This window comes from Lonchura striata, chromosome 24 (genome assembly GCF_046129695.1).
Source record: "Lonchura striata isolate bLonStr1 chromosome 24, bLonStr1.mat, whole genome shotgun sequence".
In the NCBI taxonomy this organism is placed as follows: domain Eukaryota; kingdom Metazoa; phylum Chordata; class Aves; order Passeriformes; family Estrildidae; genus Lonchura; species Lonchura striata.
In genome coordinates this window covers 3523662-3544724 of record NC_134626.1, presented here as the reverse complement: position 1 = coordinate 3544724, position 21063 = coordinate 3523662, and the positions used below count along the sequence as shown (strand labels likewise).

General features: G+C 46.0%; 1 protein-coding gene across 1 annotated transcript in view; it reads right to left on the bottom strand.

Annotated features, from left to right (window-relative positions):
• Positions 1 to 21063, bottom strand: part of PRDM16 (PR/SET domain 16) — a 298172-nt gene that overhangs the window by 138110 nt on the left and 138999 nt on the right. Inside the window, exon 3 of the mRNA XM_021534304.2 lies at positions 4324 to 4374. Coding sequence (XP_021389979.2) covers positions 4324 to 4374 — 51 coding nt within the window. The remainder of the gene's footprint in view (positions 1 to 4323; positions 4375 to 21063) is intronic.

Sequence of the window (21063 nt, the reverse complement as noted above, 5' to 3'; positions counted from 1 at the left end):
TGCTGCACAAAAGACAGCTCCCTTGCTCTTCCCTAACTACCTTCCTGACTGCTTATTAAAGTCTGATTTCTGACTCCTCTGGGTCATCATTCATCAGCCCGGCCAGACCTCTCCACATCCCTCCTTGCCAGAGGCCATTCCTGACAGCCCCGAGATATCAAAAATGTCTTCACAGCGACCCGGCGGGACGGGCCGCGGCCATAATGCCCAAATAATCATTTTGCAAATTATCATAATTATCAATCAATCATCCCCACGCCAACAATGCGCTCCTGAAGTATCAGATGGTTCCTGTGACCTGTAGCGTTTTGGATATAATAATAAACCCGGGGAGATTTATGGCCCCATCCCGCTCATCGCATCTGCAGCAGCAAAACACTCATTGGGGTTTTGCCTTTGCTTCCGAGCTGTAAGCTTTCCTCCTACCTGGGCTTCTTGTTTGCTACTTGATGCTTTTCTAAAAGGCCACAATTTCTGGTCACACTCAGTTTTCTAAAATTCACTTTATTTTTAATGATAAATCCATGTGATTTGTGAGCGCAGAAGAATCGTTCTGCTTAAATTGCTTTTACTCCACAGCCTCATCAGCATTATATTTACAGCTTCTAATATTTGGCAATGTAGGAATGAGGCCAACCCGAGGAGGGGGGGAAAATTGGTTTTGTCTTCAGTTTTTGTTGTGTTTTGCACAATACCAGATTGAATCCAACCCTTTTGAAGCCGATAGCATCTCCCGCTCCCCGTGCAGCACATTCTTGTTAATGGATAAATTCAAGCTCTCCAGAAAGTCAAAGAATAAATTTAAAGCCTTTTGCCAAATGCCTATCCTATTGGATTTTGATAAGACGGCTATTGAGCTTTAATAATGTCTTCTATCCTTTTTCAGCTGGCCCTTAACATGTCTCTTTATTTGTCCCTAAAGCCTCTTCAGCGATGCCTTTTTATTACAAGTCTCTCAGCTTGCTCTCAGGGGAGACAGGGTCGACAAGAGTGATAGATAGATAACTCTATAGATTATCTCCCACAGATGTTTTCTCTCCAGTAGCCCCTCAGGCTATTCCCTCTAAGTAAACAGAAACTAAATAGAGAGTCTACTGAAGAGAGAAGTCCCTCAGGTCCCTTGTCACCACGGTCAGAAAAACAGCCCAGCCCGGGGAGGTTGGCTGGGAGCTGTGCACACACAGAGAATCCTTCCCCAGCATCCTGGAACCTCATCCAAAGTGACCCTTGGAGGGGAGAGAAATGCATCTACTCGGGGGAAAAAAAAATAAAAATAAAACAAAAAAAGAGCTGGTGTGTAATGGGCACAGGCCTTGCTTCCTGGAAATCTTTCAGCTCAAAGTTAAAGAAAAATGACAGCGGGGACGGTGACAATGACAACAAGGTGTTTGCTTGGTTTATTAAATGAGGTGGAGAAGCTTGGAAAATTTAGAGGGAGAGGACACTAAGCTGCTTTCTAAGCAAAATAAACAGAGTGCAGGGATGTGGGCTGGGAAAAAAAGACATTTGGGAGTAGGGGACAATAAACCCACAGGTATTATTCATGTTTTTATCTCTGAGTGTCCTCATTCAGGTCACTGAAATAACTAAAATAAGTGACTTTCCTGTTTTAATATTGCTTCCATCGCTGATGATTTAAAATTAAACAAACAGGATGAGGAGTTTGTCTGTATTTGTCTAAGTTAAACTAAATACCAGCAAGCAAAGGTGATATAAGGAGCTTGTTAGGTATACACCACACTTCAATCCATGGAGCAGCATAGATATAAAATATGATCCTGGATATGGGTCCTTCAATGACATTGAATTATTCCTGTCAGACAACCACTAACAAAGAAATCAGCTTTGTGGTGTTAGTGATCCCAGCAGAAATAACACTAACACGAACTAAAAAATACTAGATATAGTGAGAAATGCTTATTCTTTGTGCTCCAAGCCAAAAACAGCCTGTTTTATTCCACTACAAAACAGGCTCTTCTGTGCTGCAGACTTTTCCCTGCCTTTCAGTTCATTAAAGTGATGTAAAATATTGTTTTTTTCCTGAGAGCTTAAGAGCAGAGGTAGTTCTAGGGTCAGTTTTAAGCAGAGGTTTCTTCATGCACATCTCCCTACACCTCTCACTGCCATCACCTTCCCTTCCCTGCTTTTTCCTGGTTTTACAGGGTTTTTTCTGCATTCTGGAATTTTTTTTTTTTTTGCTCTTTCTAGTCCTTGTTAGTGCCCAATTCTGAACCTGTGATGCAGCAGTCAAAAGAGCCACTGAAATTATGGGCTCTGCAGCTCCGATTTCCTCCCCTCCCAGTTTAAATCAGGCCACCCACTCCAGTTACATTTGTCTTCAGTCACCTTCTCACCACCAACTCATCTCTGAAGGAATAGGAATAAATTGAAGTCAAATCTCAACTATTGTGTCTTCAGGGATATGACAACTGAATGATTTAGAGAGGCTGGAAAAGGAAATCTGCTCCCGAGAGGGTTTTGTGCCACTGGAGCCAAATGCCAGAGTGCTCCTTCCAAACAATTGAGAGATCCTACAAAAATTGTCCGGAGTGATTTCTCATTCTTTAGTTTTCATTTTCTCCCGACTGAAAAGCTGTCTCGCAGTAGTCTTTTCACAAGCCATAAAGTTTAGACTTGAACTCTTTACCTTACTGCTCTGACCTCCTTTACCCCAGCTGTAAAACCCTACTGCCCATCCTTCAATAAATTTATCACCTCATAAACTCCCACTAGTGCTTCTCTACAATGCATTTAAAAGACACAAGTGGATGGCCAGGCCTTCCCCCCTTGTCAAATATCACAATTGTCTAGTTTTATACCTGCTGCACAGGGAAATATTTAAGGACACGGCATTTTTCAGACCTGCAGTTTTTGTAACATTTTCTCTTGAAATAAAAGTGCAAAGTTTAAATATAGACCCATGGATTGAACATATAAAACTGCCAGTCCCGTGTTTCCCTGTTTCACCCAACTCTTGCTCTCTTTGGGGTAATGCAGATCCTGGAGGTGGGGATGGAGAGTTCATTTGTGATAGTGTAATTAAAGACTGAATAAGAATCAGCTGAGCCATGGAGGATTCCCTCCATTCTTGCAGGAGTTGCGTGGGGATAATGAGAACCTGCCACCTTGTCACCACGTCTGTCCAGACAAAAGGATCCCACAGGGGCAGGACAGACACCCCATGAGTTATGGAGGTGCCCAAGGTAAAAAGTTCAGCCCTGTTGCCACAGATCCCTGGCGAGGTCACGGGGCACTCAGAGGATGCTTCCTCTCGGGAGCCTTGGAAATAAAACCTGATTTTTTATTTTTTTAACATGGTAGGAATAGAACAGGCCATACTGGACACGTGTCTAAATCCCTTTTCCCAGCCTGGCTCTGGAGCCTGGCAAGGATTGTATTTCACTCTGTTGGGCTGAGGGATTCCTTTCAGTCTTAAGAGTGGAGAAGCAGCAAGGACTGAAGGATGAGCAGCAATGGCTCCCAAAAACTTCACAAGCAGGACTGTGAGCATCCTTTATAAGACAACTGCACATAAAAGCAGTCACAACCAGCTCCTTATTTCAGAGAGGACACACAAGGAGTCACAACCAGCTCCTTATTTCAGAGAGGACACACAAGCTACAGCTGTTGAGAAGCTCAAATCAAACCCAACTTGTAAAGCTTTAATCAGCAAAGCTGTTAACCAACATATCCACATGGGACAAAACCTAATTTCAGTTCTTCTGAGGGTCACCCCAACTCAAACAGCAGCCTGGCTGCCCAAAATGTGTCGTGCTGAGGCTGCCTCCCTGCTCCAGTGGAGGCATTTGTGCAGCTGGGCTGAGTGTGGAGCACATTTCCTCTGGTCACTGTTACACTGGAGCCCCACGATGTGATGAAAAGCACCACTAATGCATCACATGGGCTGAATTTTATCCTTGCACAGACCTATTCCTTTTCCCTTGGACTTCACATAAGCCACATTTGATGCTGGAGTGACCTCCAAAAATTTAGCACTTTTAACAAAGGACCAACATTTTCTTTTACTGGAAAAGAGGTAAATGAGGTTTTTCGCTTTGGCCTGGCAGCTGTTTGTGTTGTAGCTGAATCAAGGAACACCTCAAACTATTATTTTCTCTTTCATAATGACTGGAATCGCAAAAAGACAGGAAAATATGCCAAAAGAACCACAACACTTAATCCAAAAAAGCAACAGCAAACACTGGAAAACTTTTACGACGTTATTGCCATCAACACCTTGGTTCAAAAGCGGAGGAGAGGTGCCCGGGTGCATTTCCAAGCCAGGGAATAAAACAACTCCCAGAAGACTGAGCCATATCCTACCTTTTTTATATTGCCCTCCTGGGAGGTCACCTCAGGATCAGTCAGTATTTGCTAAGGAAGAAAGAGAACAGAAACAAAATTCAGTTGTGTTGCAACTAAGAATAAAATAAAAGACGTAAAATAATAGAGATTGATATTGCTGTTGTTGTGATGATGATGAGGAGAATGAATAAATATCATATTATTGATAATAATGGCCAGTGATAATATTGTTGATAATAATGCACCCAGATGTTTGGGAAGTTGGATGGAGGGGTTTTTGCCACAACTGTAATTTATATTTTAAGGTTTTCTGTCACTTCTGTGAATAATTCCCTTAGGTTTGGCAGACAAGGATGGGTGTGGACAACACGGGCACCCACAGGATTTCCAGAATTGAGTCCCTCTGGCCCCCCGGCGCTCTTTAATTCCCCCTCCAGCCGAGGTGTGGTGGAACAAGTCATTAAATCGCTGCTGTGCTCCACTCCACATTAGCTCCAGGTCAGCAGGCATTCGGGGAGGTCAAGTACCTCAGCCCGGCATCGCCCTGGTCCCCTGCAGGGTAAAACATGGGAACGGACCTGGCTGGGAATTCCAGCGGCTCCCAGGGCTCTGGGGGGATCTGGGGTGGCTCAGGTCCAACAGGCACCCCAGGGCAGGGGTGCTCGGGGTGCTTGGGGTGCTCGGGGTGCTCGGGGTGCTCGGGGTGCTTAGGGTGCTTGGGGTGCTTGGGGTGCTCAGGGTGCTCGGGGCTCCCAGACCTGGGGCAGGTGGTTTGGCTGCCAAAGAGCAGGAAAAAGCTCCAAGAGAGATGAATATGGAAGGAAATGCAGGTTAAAATGGGGAAGGGAAGCTCAGGGAAGCTCACGGAAAAGAAGTTCAGAGAAGTTCAGGAAAACAGAGGAAAACAAGAGGAGAGGAAAACAAGAGGAGAGGAAAACAGAGGAAAACAAGAGGAGAGGAAAACGAGAGGAGAGGAAAACGAGAGGAGAGGAAAAGGAGGAGAGGAGAGGAGAGGAGAGGAGAGGAGAGGAGAGGAGAGGAGAGGAGAGGAGAGGAGAGGAGAGGAGAGGAGAGGAGAGGAGAGGAGAGGAGAGGAGAGGAGAGGAGAGGAGAGGAGAGGAGAGGAGAGGAGAGGAGAGGAGAGGAGAGGAGAGGAGAGGAGAGGAGAGGAGAGGAGAGGAGAGGAGAGGAGAGGAGAGGAGAGGAGAGGAGAGGAGAGGAGAGGAGAGGAGAGGAGAGGAGAGGAGAGGAGAGGAGAGGAGAGGAGAGGAGAGGAGAGGAGAGGAGAGGAGAGGAGAGGAGAGGAGAGGAGAGGAGAGGAGAGGAGAGGAGAGGAGAGGAGAGGAGAGGAGAGGAGAGTTTGGCCATGCCCAGGTGAGATGGACTGATTTACAAATTTCCAACCCGCTGCCAAATCTGCAGCTCAGCTGCACTAACAAGGGGCTGTGTTTCCATGGGAAGAACCCCAAACCATTCCGTGCTTTACACCAGCTCTAATGGACGTTGAAACTGCGGTTTCCAAAGTAGCTGAGAGCAAATAGGATCAAGAGGCAAATCCCAAAGCCATAAAATTCTGTGCTCCTGCCCTGGAACACCCTGACATGACTGGAGTTAAGCATCCATCCTGCCTGTCCCAGATGTCACCAAGCTTCCAGGGAACACTGACTGCTCCCAGTGCCCTCACCAGGAACCAGCAATCCCCAGAATTTTGGAGAATTAGGCCATCAAACGTTCAGAGCTGAAACAGAAATGCAAAACAACTCCAAAACATCCAAGGGGACGAAGCTGCCTCCAAATGAAGACACTTCCCAGTAATTATTTCATGCAAAAAGCCTTTGGATACAATCAGAGAAGTGTGTGCAGTCGGAGTGTGTAATCCACCCGTCCAGCAGCACCATAAACGTGGAGGGGAAAGAAAACTCCAATGAAGTGCAAATCGGGCTGTGGTGGAGCCCTGTATAAACAGGCTTAAGAGTCAGGAATTCCTGAGTCGGAATCGAGATGCCAACACAAGCTTCCTTTTGTTGGTTTGGACAGAGCTGTGCTCAAGGGGCAAGTTCCTTCTCTGAAACATTTTTATTTTTTTTTTTATTTTTCGATTCATAGCAGATCCTGAATTTCAAAGTTCTTAGAGAACAGAATTTCTGTGAAAATGTTTCATCCATGTTCAAAAATGGTAATTTTGCAGAAAATCCTCTGTAGGATCTTGCTGTTTGTTTGGAATATTTGAAAATGGCTGAGTTTTGATATTTGGTGAAATCCTTTTTGAGTTCCCATCTATTACAGAACTTTTGGGGGAAGAGCCCCTCAATATCACAAAGAATTTTAATTTTGATGGAACCATCTTCACACTCAAACTATCAGAACATGGACAATTAGTGGTGAACATGCTGGTGGTGCTGCACTGACTTGATGACCTTAAAGGTCTTTTCCAACTTTAACAATTCTGTGATTCTATGGATGAAAAGGCATTTTAGCACTAGTGGGAGAGTAGGAACTGATTCAGATTAAATATTTCATCCTTTCTTTACACCTGATTTAAAAAAAAAATATGTCCAAGGTGTTATTGTGGGCTGAGCTCCACCTGCATTGGCTTGGACACTGACCAATGTCCTAATGTCCTATTCTGCCACTCCAGCTGGGCAGGCTGGCAGCTTGGCATGGTGCTGGCACCATCCATGTGGGGTTTCTGTGGAGGAGCAAGGCCAGAATTCCCAACCTCCCCTTGCCCAGCCACTGCCAGGGCTCTGAATGAGCCTGCAGAAATGTTCCTGGGAGCTGGAGGGAACCTCAGAATGGTCCTGCTGCATTCCCAGTGTGGAAGAAACACCTGTGGGAGCAGACAGCAACCCAGCAGCCTCACCAGGAGCCCTGGAGCAGAGCCCATCCTGGGATTCCACCCTCCACAGCCCATGGGACAGCGGTGGTGCAGCCCTGGGATGTCCACGGCGCCTCCTGCTCAGAGGGGAGAGGCAGAACCAGGCAAAGCAAGCCCCATATGTGGTGTTTATCAAGAAGAATAACAAGATACTTTGAAAATCTGCTCATTGGGTAATTTTTAGCCCAGGCTGGGCTTCATCTCATGCGAATGCCAGGAGACTAAATACAGAGCTCGACGTGTGCAGTGGGCTGCACTCCTGCTCTGAGCACAGATGTTCCTGAATGTGCTCAGAATTTACACCACATGCTTTTTCTATCAACTGATCTGTTGATTTTAGCCAGGGGAAAGACAACATGTCAGCAGCAGCCACGGCAGGAGAGCCTGAGCCTTGGGCCTGGGCTGGGGAGGGATTTCTCTGCCCTCCGTTCCCTGGGCTCAGGGAATTGGTGGCACCAGGATCCTGCCCCAGATACTCCAGTTAGGGATGTGCTAGAATTTTTGCAGAGCCCCCTGAGTGTATACTAAACATGTCAGGGAACACCATGTGATTCTTTTTGAAAAACAGTTTACGAGCTGGCATTCTCCAGCTGCAGTTAACCCTAATTTGATTACATTACTGAGACAGATCACAATGAGCTTATGTAAATAGTAACATTATCCATTCATTCCCCCAGCTCAGATAAACTGTCATTTAGGGGGAAAAAAAGCCCCAACCCAAACTTCAATAGGCATGGCTTGATGCCTTCAGCAGGGCATGGTGCATTCAGCAAACTCTGAAGATGACAGACTGGAACCTGCCTCTGTTGCATCTCCCTGAATCTGGATTTTAAAGGGATATTTCCACCTCTGCTCCGAGCTGCAAGGAGAAGAGATTGCCCAGTAATTGCACAGAAGTCAGGAGGCAGATAAGAGCACTGCTTTCAAAACTTGGTCTTTGTTATCATCTGATTTTTCAGCGAGAGCTCAGTGGCACCAGTGATGCTCACAGCTGAGTGAGCACTTCAGGCTTTCAGTCACTGCCCGGGCACCTGCCCTTGGCATTGGCCCTTCCCAAGCCCTCGTGCCCGTCAGGGCACTGGGGACATCCCCTCCAGCTCTGGAACCCGGGCTGTGCCCCCTGCACCATCAGATCTGCCTCACCACGCAGCTGCTGCAGAAAAAGAACTGGAAAACTCTTCTTTTGCCTGAAATTAGCCAAGGGCCTGCGATTCTTCCTTGCACACAGGTTCACACGAATGCTCCAGATGGAAGCAGAGGCTCCGGCCCTGCTGTGCCCAGTCTGTGCTGCTCAGAGCTGGGCTCGTGGCAGAGTTACTCTGCTTGTCTGGGATGTGGTGGCTCCGTTGTCTGCAGGGACACAGGGACAGCACAACCTGCAGAGCAAACAGCTCCTTCCAGCCACCCTCTGGTGGCTTTAAAAAATGTCTCAGCTCACAAAATCACAGAATATCCTGAGCTGGAAGGACACCCCAACAATCCCAGCCTGTGGCAGGAGCTCTGGCACTCACTCAGAGCTGAGCTGTAACCTGGCAGAGCTCACTGAAGCCCCAGGCATCCCCACCACCTGCAGGACGTGGTTTCTGAGCAGGTCCAAATTCTGAGCATTTGGACAGCACTGGGAGCACCTCTCCCATCCAGCACCTCACCTCCCCTCTTCCACCCCAGCTCAGGAGACAATGCTGTTATTAAGCCGCAAATCTTGCTCTTTGTAATTCCCATCAATTATTCCCTTAAAAGTTTTATCCTGCCAGCTCCCGAGTGGGCTGGCTCCGGCCCAGTCACATATTTAGGCAAGAAGCATCAGTGAAATGAACAGAACCAGGAATGTCTCCACACCTAAGTGCCTTTCTGGCCATAGGCCAGGAGCACCAAGCACCTTGTGGGATCCAGCCCAGGCACAGAGCACCAGAACCCACTGCAGGAATTCCATAGGGAAGAGATTCTTTATCATTTTATATCAATTATCATACGATCCCAGACTGGTTTAGGTTGGAAGGTGCCTCAAAAAACACTTTGTTCCACTCCTGCCATGGGCAGGGACAACTTCCACTATCCCAGGTTGCTCCAAGCTCTGTCCAGCCTGGCCTTGGACACTTCCAGGGATCCAGGGGCAGCCACAGCTGCTCTGGGCACCTGTGCCAGGGCTCAGCACCCTCCCAGGGAGGAATTCCTTCCCAATATCCCACCTAAACTTCTCCTCTTGCAAGGAGAAGTTCCAGCTTCTCCTCTTTTACTTCTCCTCCTTCAGCTTCTCCTCTTTGAAGCCATCCCCCACTGATCTCATCCCTCCAGACTCTCTCCATCTTTGCTCGGGGATCCCTTCAGGTACTGGAAGACCCCAAAGCTTCTCTTCTCCAAGATCTTCATATGTATATTTATATATATATGTTCAAACACAGCAGCCAACAACCCACAGAGCCACAGCACCGATGTGCATCTGTAGGAAAACCAAACGTGGAAGATACCTACAGAAAACCATTTCAACACATAAGCATTTCATCTTTCAGCCCTATTGTTAAAATACAGGGGGTTTCTCACATTTTCTGGCCAACAATTTACCAAAATCTTCCATTTTTCTACAGTAAGCAAATCTGTGAGCCCTATTATAAGGAAATTTTCAATATCCTGCCTCGGGAATTTGAAGTGAATGTGCCTGGAATTGAGAGGGAAGGGAGGAAAGCTCTTCTCTGAGGGGAAGAATTTCCTCTCCTTGCTGGTGAGGGAAGGAGGATGAAGAGCCCAGCTCTGACTGGCAAGGAACAAACCAAGGGCTGAAAAGAGTGGAAAGAATAAACCAACCATTCACTGCTCAGGGCAACCCCAGCACAATTGGGAACACTGGGGAGCAGCCAAGCTGTGGTTTGTGGCCCAGGAACAGCCTGCAAAGCCTTGCCACTCCACACACCATTTTATAACCATTTATTTTTCAGCTGGAAGCCTGGGCAAAAAGGTGGAGTGGTGCTGCAGGAGGAATGTGTGGAATTAGGAGGGATCCACGGCCCAGAATTTCTGGGAATCTGCTGCAGGGAGCACCTCTGCACTGGCTCATGTCCTCTGTGGAATCCTCCCTGTTCTCTAAATCCCAGGAGAACAAAATGCACTTTGCAGAGGTGGCTCAGGGCAGGTTGTTCCAAGTGGGGTTCAAAAGAAAGGAACATCCTAAATCATCCTTTAGTATGAACTGATGTGTTTGTACCTCAGGGAAATGTTAGGGGGAGGTAACGTGAAGAAAAATGGATGTTCAAGAACAAAGACTTGGAGAAAGAACACAAACCTGTGATTTCCATGCATATCACAGCTTTTATCACTGATTTTTCGAGGCATAACTCCTCCGTGCCATTGGGATGGAGTTAACTGCAGCTACCAGGAAGTCAAACAGGATCTAATGGAGAGAATTTGCAGTGACTTCAATGAGCTGAGGGCTGGAGACTTCCAGCCAAGACAAACAGGAGAGGGGACTGATTAGGAAATGTCACCGTTTCTGCTGCCAAGCACTCAGGGCCTGGTGATAGGAGAGTATTAAATATAATCTCGCAGTCTTTAGGGGCTCTTTGATTTTATATTGCATTCTTATCGGCTTCTTAAAGCCCAGTGTTAATGAGCATGAGAAACTCACTTGATAGTTTGGCAGTTTTGCTGAAATCAAGTGGAGTTCATTCAGTCCTGGCCCGTGGATCCAGATGGAGATGCCTTTCCCTTTCTTTAGCTCCACATGGAACCTCTGGCTGTTCTTTTCCTCCTCCCAACAATCCAACATCACCTTTACAACCAGCTCTTTGTGACCACCATTGGGAAAAAAATAGGTTTTACCATGAATCAGAATTATCCCATCCCTGAAGTGTTGAAGGATGAAGCTCTGACAATCTGAGCCAGTGGGAGATGTCCCTGCCCATAGGGGTGGAGAAAGAGGAGATTGAAGGTTCCTCCCAACCCAAACCATCCTGGGATTCTGTGAATGAGGTTTTAAAGGACCCCAGAGCAGAGATGAAATGTTTACACTGTGAGCACTCCCCCACTGCACCCCCTTTGGCAACAGACAGTGACCCCTGAAAGCAGAACAAGTCCCAGCTAACAACACAAAACTCCCAGTCTGGTATTTGGCTCACTTTTTCCCAAAAAAAAAAAAGTTTAAATTAATTATTATTTTCTTTTTTAGAACCCCCTTGCAGGTATTGACTCCAACTCCCTTTCTGCTAAAGAGAAATTCTGCTATAAAAACTGAATTCTGGAAAGATTGAAGAATCACTACTCACCCTGAATAGTGTGTGCATTCTGAGGATTAAAACAGAAATTGCAAGGATTGAATTGTACCTGGTTTACTCAGTTTGTTCATCTCCAATGCGAAACCTGCCTTGCACAGACTGTTGTGCTAAATAAATTAAATTAAACACAACATTTTTGGGCACAAGTTGCTTTTGCACTGCAAAGCAGCCACATCTTCACTGTAAGCATGGAGAAAACAGCAGTAGAGGGAAGTTTAAGGTCATCAGCTCTAAATTCTGTCTGCCACGGGCCCACGTTGCACAATCACTTAATGTAGCCAGAGCTATTTATTACCCCAGCAAAAAATCATCTTGAGGAGTGAAGTGCAATGTTTTGGTTAACAGATAAAGCCAGGCTGTTTGTGGGGATGTAAATGGATTGGGTGGTTAAATTCATCCACGAGCCATCCATCTTTTGTCCTCGACCCTTTTTAGTTATAAAAATGCCCTCGGTATTGACAGAATAATATAAACGAACTTCCCCTGCAGTTCATCTATTGATCCCCCGTTTGCTCAGCTGATCACTAATAATCATAAGTAAATAAAGAGGGGCTGTGCATCATCCCAGCATGGCAGGGCTGACACATGGGCACCTCTGGGCTGGGCTGAGGAGCTTTTCCAGCCTGGACAGGCAAATCCATGGGGAGGCAGCTCCAGCCACTCCCTGGGTGTCCAGCCACACCTGGGGTGACCAGGGAACACCTCCAAGGGAAGGAGTGCTGGGATGGATTCAGCAAAGACACAGCCCAGCCCTTGGAATTGGTCAGGATTTGGCTCCCAGCCACTGTTTGCGTGAGGTTCTGCTCCTCACAGAATCACTTTGGTTGGAAAAGATCTCCAAGACCACCCAAGCTCCCATTCTTAGTGTCTCTGGGGTGACTCCCAGCTCTGTTGGAATGTCCTTTCTAGAAACTCCCTTCTCCCTTCAGAGAGAGCAGAGGTTCAGTACCTTCAGCTCTTTGTGGCATCATCAACACTATTTATTTTTTCTTACAAAATTCCCTTCATCACAGACAAGGTCTTGCCACTGATGCATTGGCACCAGTATCAGGGAAGGAGGAAAACCTCAGCACTTCCATCCCTCCTGGCAAACAGGTACCAAGGAAAAGGACCAGGATGAGATGTTCCAAGATAAAATATTTTCTCCTTCAGGTCTCAAGACACAGAGCAGCTGTTTGTGGCTTCTCCCACCACCCTGTGCTGAACGACAGCCTCCATCCCTACCTAAATGCAATCATCAGGCAGCTTAAAATTTGAGAAAGAACAGAGAAAAATTACTTCATTTCATTCTCTTCCTACAGCCTGTAAAGACTGATAAGAAGTATGAATTATTTTAGCACATCCAAAGGGTCAATAAGGAGTATCTTGGTTCAGAAACCAAGTCCTGCCTCTTCCCCGGCATTGCACAAATTCCCTGAGCTCACTCTGAGTGTTCCAGTGCCCCACATGCCAAAGCACAAACACAAACATAAAACCCAGCTTGCAATTTGCTGCATTTCCACACAGAATCTGCCAACCCCTGTAGGAATCTGAGGTATTGATGATTCTGAGATTGTAGAAAGTCTCTGTCTGTCAGCCCCGCTGCCAAAGCAGAAGCCGTAATTGGTCTGTGCTGGTTTCAAGGTTGTTTATTCTGTTTATCTCTCACATGTTCTGCTGCCCTGCCCAGCTCTGTCCTGCAGGGCAGCGTGTGGGGCTCTGCCCTCAGTGGGATGTGACAAACATTCAATACCAGAAACTCCCTGGGCTGGATTTACAAGAACGTGCCAATATCTGTCACCTACGTTGGACAGTGTGTCCCCAGCCTGAACCAACAGAAAAATGCCAACACCACAGTGAGACATGGAGGGCGTGAAGAAGGAGAAAAAGGACAAGGCACACCCAATTTCCTCCATCTTGTCCCCTTTGGACCCCTCATCTAGAATCCTAAAATTTTACATTTGCACCCATGCCACACTTAATTATCACTTATATCAAACACTCAGAGCTGGTAATTCACCCTGTAAGATTGAAAACTCTTTTCCATGGACAGAGATCACAGCCAGTGTCTCTGGGGCTCTGTCCAGGGGGGTTCCTGACCCCTGCCAGGGTCCCAGGGCAGCCAGAGGGATGCTCTGGATTCCCACAAACCCCCAGCAAGCTGCAGCTCTGGAGCTGCTCCCCAGTTCCATCCCAGGAGCAGCAAAAACCACACTGGGGCACGGTCATCAATGACACTTGGAGGAAAACCACTCCAACCTGCAGCACTCCCAGCACTTCCCTCAGTCTGCAGTGGGAAATACTGAGCTTTTCCTCCTTGCCTGTCTCATCTGGCAGCTTGGCTTCTCTGCCCGAGCTGGGAGAGGCAGGAGGGAAAGGGGCTGGCTGGGAATGCATCCCTGCCTGGCACTGGGACAGAAGGGATGGGAAATGTCAGCTTGATACCCATCAGCAGGATAACCTCAGTGTCACTTTAACATGACAAGGTCAGCAGCAGGCAGGGTGAGGCAGGAAGAAAAATGGGCCATTAAAGCTGGGAATGGGAAGAGAAACATGAGGCTGCCCTGGAGGTGCTCGAGTGCTGTTTTTTTGGGGGGAAAAGTGTGGGTATTCTGGGCTCCTTCATGAGGGTGAGGTTTTCCAAAAGGAAAAAAGAGGGTGACCTGTGCAGCCACCACAGGAGCCTCTCACAGAGGCCTCGAGGGAACTTTACATCATGTAACTCTCATCTAATTTAGCAAATAAACTAAAAACTGCAGGTCTGGGCTCTGAGCAGGAGGGGAATTCCCTGTGCTGGGATGTTTCTTTTCCATGCTAACCACGAGGAACAGCTTTGCTGCTGTGTGTGCCCCTCTGCCCCTTGTCCTGAAGCTGCTCAGAGCTGGAGAAAGGATTTACTCTGAGGTGGAGCGTGAACTTGGAGAGGAACTCCCTCTAGTACCACTCTGTGCAAGCAAAGAGAACAAGAGAGGAACAGAACAGCATTTTGCCTCCTTTATTCAGAAGTGATATTGAGCAAATGATGCTCTCTAGAAAGGGAAGTTAATGGGGAATTATTTAATGGCCCTGCTTCAGACACCAGCACAATCAGCTTTTTATTGGGAGGGCACACAGAGCTGTTTTATCTGAATTGATAGGGCTGCCAGGTGAGCTCCCTTTTAAGAGCTGTAGAAACAATCTCAGACAGGACTGGATAATATTATGCTTGGAATGATAATATTGTGTTTGGAAAAGGTCAATATTTTATTTAATCAGGCAGACAGAGAGTGGGTGGCAATTTCAAGGCATTTTTTTGAGACTGGAATTCAGGGAGTCCAAATGGAAATAAGGTTTTGCTTTTTTTTTTTTCCCTTGGGTTTTGGGTGACTGGAACCCCCAGATTGGAAGTGAAGGATGTGCTGAGAACTCCTGAGATGATGGAACGTGGAGTTTTTAGCTCACTGTGATTCCTTACATTGAAGATGCCACGGGCACTTCTTCCACCCCTCTCCGTTCCTGACAGATGAGGTGGGAGACATCCACCTCAGAAACTCAAACCTGCTTCCTCTTCCAAAACAGCACCAGGGAAACATTAAACATGGATGAATCTTCCTCAGCTGTCCCCAGGGGCAGCTCAGCATCTCCTCTGTGTCACCCACTGTCCTGGAGATAATTCTGGTCCTGGGATCTCTGCACAAGGTTTTCCTGAAGGGTGCCGAAATGGCCAAGAGATTTTTTTTTTTAAATCCATTATTATCCTTAGTAACTCCAGTTTTTGCTGTTGGAGTTAAACTGGGCTCTACATTTGGAGCTTCTTCAGAACATCACCAGAAGGAGAAAAAAAAAATCCTATTTTTTTTTTGTCATTAAAGGTTTCGAAGAGCACACACAGCCTGTATTGTTACCCAACACCCCAAGTAAGTTCTGAGGGAAATCTTGGGAGATCCAGCCCGAGCATTGATTACAAGGAGTTTTTAATCTCGTGCCAAGAGGAACATTGAGGTTATAAGATGGCTCCACAACCATCTTGCCAAATAGCACAAATGTTTACATCTTCCAAACTACCACCAATAGATCATAGACAAAGAAATGTCCATAATGTACCCAGCTGCTGGAAACAAAATGTATTTAAGCCACTGAAGAGGGTTTAATGAAGTAAAGCATTTTTGTAACTGCCAGCTCAAAGTAAATAATCACTGATGTGAGCGGAGTTAAGAGATCCTGACTGGCCAAATAATCTCAGTGTGCCATCGAGGAAGCTGCTGCTTTGTGGGAATAACATAACAGCACTTGAACATTCTCACAAACTTGGTCTTGTCTTCCTCAACCCCCTGCACCTCCTGGGACTGGGGAAGTGCAAAGGGAACTTTACAGCACGGGCAGAATGCACTGCGTGGTCAAAATACAAAAGGCTTAATTCACTCTGAAAGTCTGAGCTGTTTAAACCTCCAAATAACCAAAAAGAAAAGGTGAAATACCTGTTTTGACTGATGCATAAATGTAGGAAATAGATTGGTAGAGAACTGTCAAAGTTTAAAAAAATGCTCACATAGTTTGCTCAATGCAAACTTAGAGATAAAAAATACTGACTTAGAAAAGCTATAGAATAAGACAGACTTTATTAAGAGAGAAATAGAACTAAAAACAGATTTCAAAAAAATAGCCTTACAAGTAAGACCAGATACTTTAAAGAAATAGAACTATGACAGACACATTGTAGTATCTCTACATCAGAACTGTATCTCTAAATCAGAAAAATCCCTAATCTGACACATAAAAAGTGCCTGATCCAAATGAATACAGACAATTCTTTTGGGGTTTGGGGGAAGAATTTGCTCCATAACTCTCCCCTTCAATACTCAGGGGTTTTCACATCCCTGGAAGCCTTCCAGGATGGGTGAGCACAGCCAGAGGCTTTCCCCACCCAGCACACGCCTCCACTGCTTTTATTTCAGTTTTATCCAGGCACTGCCCTGGACGTTGTCCTGCAGGTATGGGAACATTTCTGCAGGAGGAAAGGAACATTTCCATCCCTTTTTGCCTCTGTCCAGGCAATCTGTGTACCTTCCACACTGTTTTCCACCTTTGAGGATGCACAATGAGCTGAGCAGGTGAGCACAAACCATAAGAACAGCCAAAGGATGAACAATCCAGTCTGACATTTGGTTTTCACTTGTGCACATGTGAAAAAAAAACAAACCAAAAAAAAGCTGATATTCTGTATATTCTGTAGAGGGAGACCTGGTCCTGCAGATTTTCTGTCCTAAATCACTTAGAAAGAACACACCAAGCAGCATTTACAACATTATCTCACGAGCCATAACAGCAGAATTCAGGCTCCAGGGATGAGAGTTACTTGCACTTATTTCTCACAGGTTCCCTGCAGTCTGCTTGAATATGAATTCAACTGCTTTGCTTTTTTTCTGCAGAATATAAAACCCCTTTTTCCTTGCACCACATAATTGTGTTCCATGGCAGAACTGGCATCCATCATTGCCCCGCTGTCCCCTGCCTAAAAGATAAAATATCCACGGGGTAATAAATGTCAAACTATGATTATTGATGCTTTCAATTAAATTGATTATCTATTTGAGGTGCAGAGCAGGGTGATTTATTGCTGTCTCTTTACGTTGCACTTGGCACAACGGCAAGGTGGGTGAGCCTTTGGATTGTTTCCATGGATTTTCTATTAAATCTGATTTTCCAGGAGTGGTTCATGACCATGCCAGTGCTGGGTGAGTTGAAATGGCACCAAATCCAGGTGGGAACATCCTGGGTTTTGTTATCTCCTGGAGCGTGGAGCTTGGAAAGCAGGAGGGGAAAATAGGAAATGAAAACTTCCAAGTGTGGAAGCACGGGAGATGCCCTTGATTTACATCCCTCATTCCCAAACTTGCATTTACAGACTGCACCAGACAAAACCTGTGCATAATCTGGAGCTCTGCTGAGCGCTCCCCACCCCAGCAGAGATGAGATGAGGTGAGATGAGATGACCTTCGGCTCGTCACTGCATTGTGTTTTTATTAGTTTCAGATAACAGGAGCTATAAAATTCAAAGCCATTTGCTCCCCAATGATTATCAGCAGCTGCTTCACAAACAAGGCTCTTTTTGTGGTGCCACGGGGTGACCTTTATCTGATCATTCCCTTAGAGAAATGCCTTTTGTGGCTGGACAAGCCAGGAGCACCTTCCACTGGTTCTGCAAAGCACAGCACACTTTGGCTCAGTCTGCTCCAAAAAGCAAATTTGGCTCAAACCCAGGCACAGCCTCAGCAAGCAATGCTTGTTTTGGGAAGTGCCAGAAATTAGCAGGAGAAAATGAGAATTCTCTTCATGTGCTGCTCTTCAAGCAGGTAGATTTAGAGAATCTCAGTAAGAAACACAGGGAAAGAAAAGAGAAAAGGAAAGGAAGGGATAAGAAAAAGAAGAGAAGAGAAGAGAAGAGAAGAGAAGAGAAGAGAAGAGAAGAGAAGAGAAGAGAAGAGAAGAGAAGAGAAGAGAAGAGAAGAGAAGAGAAGAGAAGAGAAGAGAAGAGAAGAGAAAAGAAAAGAAAAGAAAAGAAAAGAAAAGAAAAGAAAAGAAAAGAAAAGAAAAGAAAAGAAAAGAAAAGAAAAGAAAAGAAAAGAAAAGAAAAGAAAAGAAAAAAGAAAAGAAAGAGGGGAAATCAAAGTCAGCACTGATAATCCACTGAGTTTGGATTTGAGACACTCCAATTTCCCCCATTATTGCCCCCATCTGACATTTCCAAGTCCTGGGGAAACTCTGTGGCAGAAAACCTTGTGGGTGAATTTCCCAGGCAATGCCTGACCAAGTTTCCCACCATTTTTTATCAGGAGCACCAGGACAAAAACCCAGCTGAGACATAAAACAGGAAGATAATTCTGCCTGAGACACCTTGGGAAACAAGTGAATGCAAGAGATAAACAGTGAGCATGGAAAAAGAGGATTTCTATCCCAGTTTTACAGGCCAGACAGAGATGAGAAATTAAGTGAGGTGCCCAAATCACCCAGGCTCTGGCATTTAGAAATTGACTTTCAAGCTCCTTAGGCCTAATCTTCACCACAAGGCTGTCAGTCCTGCTCAGATGCAAACACCTTTGACCCCACTAAGCTCAGAATTACACTCACATCCACTCAGACTTTGAAGCCTGGCTTATCTCACAGCAGTCTAACTGTCCCCTCCACCAGAACAGGGCTAAAAACAAACAATCAAGGGAGGAAAAAAGAAAAAAAAAAAAAAAAGCAAAACAAAACTCCTGCAGCTCTGGCCAGGATTCACTATTTAACATTTCATAAAATCAGAGAATTCCCCGAGCTGGGATGGACCCACAGGCATCAGTGGAGTCCAGCTCCTGGCCCTACATTTGGTATTTTCCACCTCCATCCTGGTTTCTGAATGTGGGAAACACTGAAATGTCACACTACGACACAAAATAACTCACACGTTCACTCAAGATATAAAAGAAGGAAAAGAGGAAGTTTTATTTCTGACCTTGCAATATATAGAATTCTAAAAGTGACAGTGCATTGGAGGGTGAGATTGCCACCTCTCCAACCCCACTGTCAAACCAACAGTCCATCAATTCTCTCTTCTCACAAAGAAGAGTGTAAAACAATTATTATTGACAGGAACACTGTGTGAGAACTCTAATAGAAATATGTAAACATCAGAAGGCATGGAAAGCTTTTAAAAGAACTTTAAAACTTTTAAAAGAACAGGGTGACACTGAAATGTGCCCAGCTTCAGAGAGAAATCCCAGCAAGTGTCCGACAGCCCAGAGCAGGAGTGGTAAGGGCACTTTTATTAAATATTAAAGCAATATTTCTGTTTGATGGGGTTGGCTGCACCTGGGGATGCAGAGTGGAACAGGCAAGGCTGAAATTTGGCTAAGCAGTTTGGAGTTTTAAAAGCCAACTCTGCAACAGCTTGGGGGTCACCAGAACATCATCCTGGGCCAGCAGCTCAGGGGAAAAACGTGACAAAACTCCTGCAAGCCCTTCCTTTTTTTGTGAAATGTCCCCTTGGAGAGTGTGAGAGCCTGGCTGAGCAGGGGAGGACAGTGCTGCTCACACCTGCACTGCCTGCCAAAGGTGAGGCTGCAGGGCAGGAGCTGGGCACTGCTGCTGCTGGGACGTGGGGATGTCACAAAAAGTGACACTGGGACGCTGGGACACTGCTGCTGCTGGGACGTGGGCACCTGTGGGAATGCAGAGCATCCCTCTGGCAGGCCTGGGACCCTGGCAGGGGTCAGGAACCCCCCTGGACAGAGCCCCCAGAGACACTGGCTGTGATCTCTGACCATGGAAAAGAGTTTTCAATCTTACAGGATCAATTACCAGCTCTGAGTGTTTGATATAAGTAATAATTAAGTGTGGCATGGGTGCAAATGTAAAATTTTAGGATTCTAGATGAGGGGTCCAAAGGGGACAAGATGGAGGAAATTGGGTGTGCCTTGTCCTTTTTCTCCTTCTTCATGCCCTCCATGTTTCACTGTGGTGTTGGCATTTTTCTGTTGGTTCAGGCTGGGGACACACTGTCCAACGTAGGTGACAGATATTGGCACGTTCTTGTAAATCCAGCCCAGGGAGTTTCTGGTATTTAATGTTTGTCACATCCCACTGAGGGCAGAGCCCCACACGCTGCCCTGCAGGACAGAGCTGGGCAGGGCAGCAGAACATGTGAGAGATAAACAGAATAAACAACCTTGAAACCAGCACAGACCAATTATGGCTTCTGCTTTGGCAGTGGGCAGAAAGACAGAGACTTTTACAATCTCAGAATCATCAATAGCACAGATTCATACAGGCATCCCCACAAAAAGTGACACCTCAGGGCAACCAGATCTGGTTTATTAACCTGGGAATCACCCTGAGAAGACAAAAAAAAAAAAAAAAAAAAAAAAAAGAGCATGAAAAAGACCACAAATGACAAGGAATTAGGACAAACTCTTTTTAAAACTACACATCAAAGGCAATTTGCTCTGGTGTTTCTGGACATCAGAATATTTTCTTTCAAAAAAAGCCATTTTTATTTCCTATGTACTGTACAATTTCTGTGGCCAGCCACTAGCCCTGCAGCAGAGGTTAGAAAATGGCACATCTGGTTTCCAAAGGATCCCTGCGTGGCCACCCACAGCTGTAATTATGGCAACCATTTGGGGAGAACCTGAATATATTTTTTTTTTCATCTTTGAAGGATGACACTAAAAGCCTGGAGGGGAAAAAAAATCACCAAAAATCACAAAAAAAAAAAAAAAAAAAAAAAAAAAAAAAAAAAAAAAAAAAAGCAGGAATTCCCATAGGATGGAAGGCACTGACTTCCCTCCCTAGCCCACATCCCAGATGCAGGGAAAAAAATTCCAAGTGACCTGTGTGGTGGAGGTCACAGCGTCGGGGGCTGCCTGCCAGAATGTGCCCGTTGTGGAGGGAGTGGAATGTGCCCAGGTGGAGGTGTTTGCTTATGGAAAGTGCCTGGCCAGCTTCCAGCCCCGCAGATGCCCAGGAGAAGCTCAGGGATGCAGGAGGAACTTGGTGCTCAGGCTCCTGCCGTGAGCTGTGTCCCTGTCTGCATCCCCACCTTGCCTGGAGCCTGACCATGAAACAAAAAAAATGACCAAGTGACTCAAGGCAGCTTGGGTTTGATTTCGGTGGTTTGAG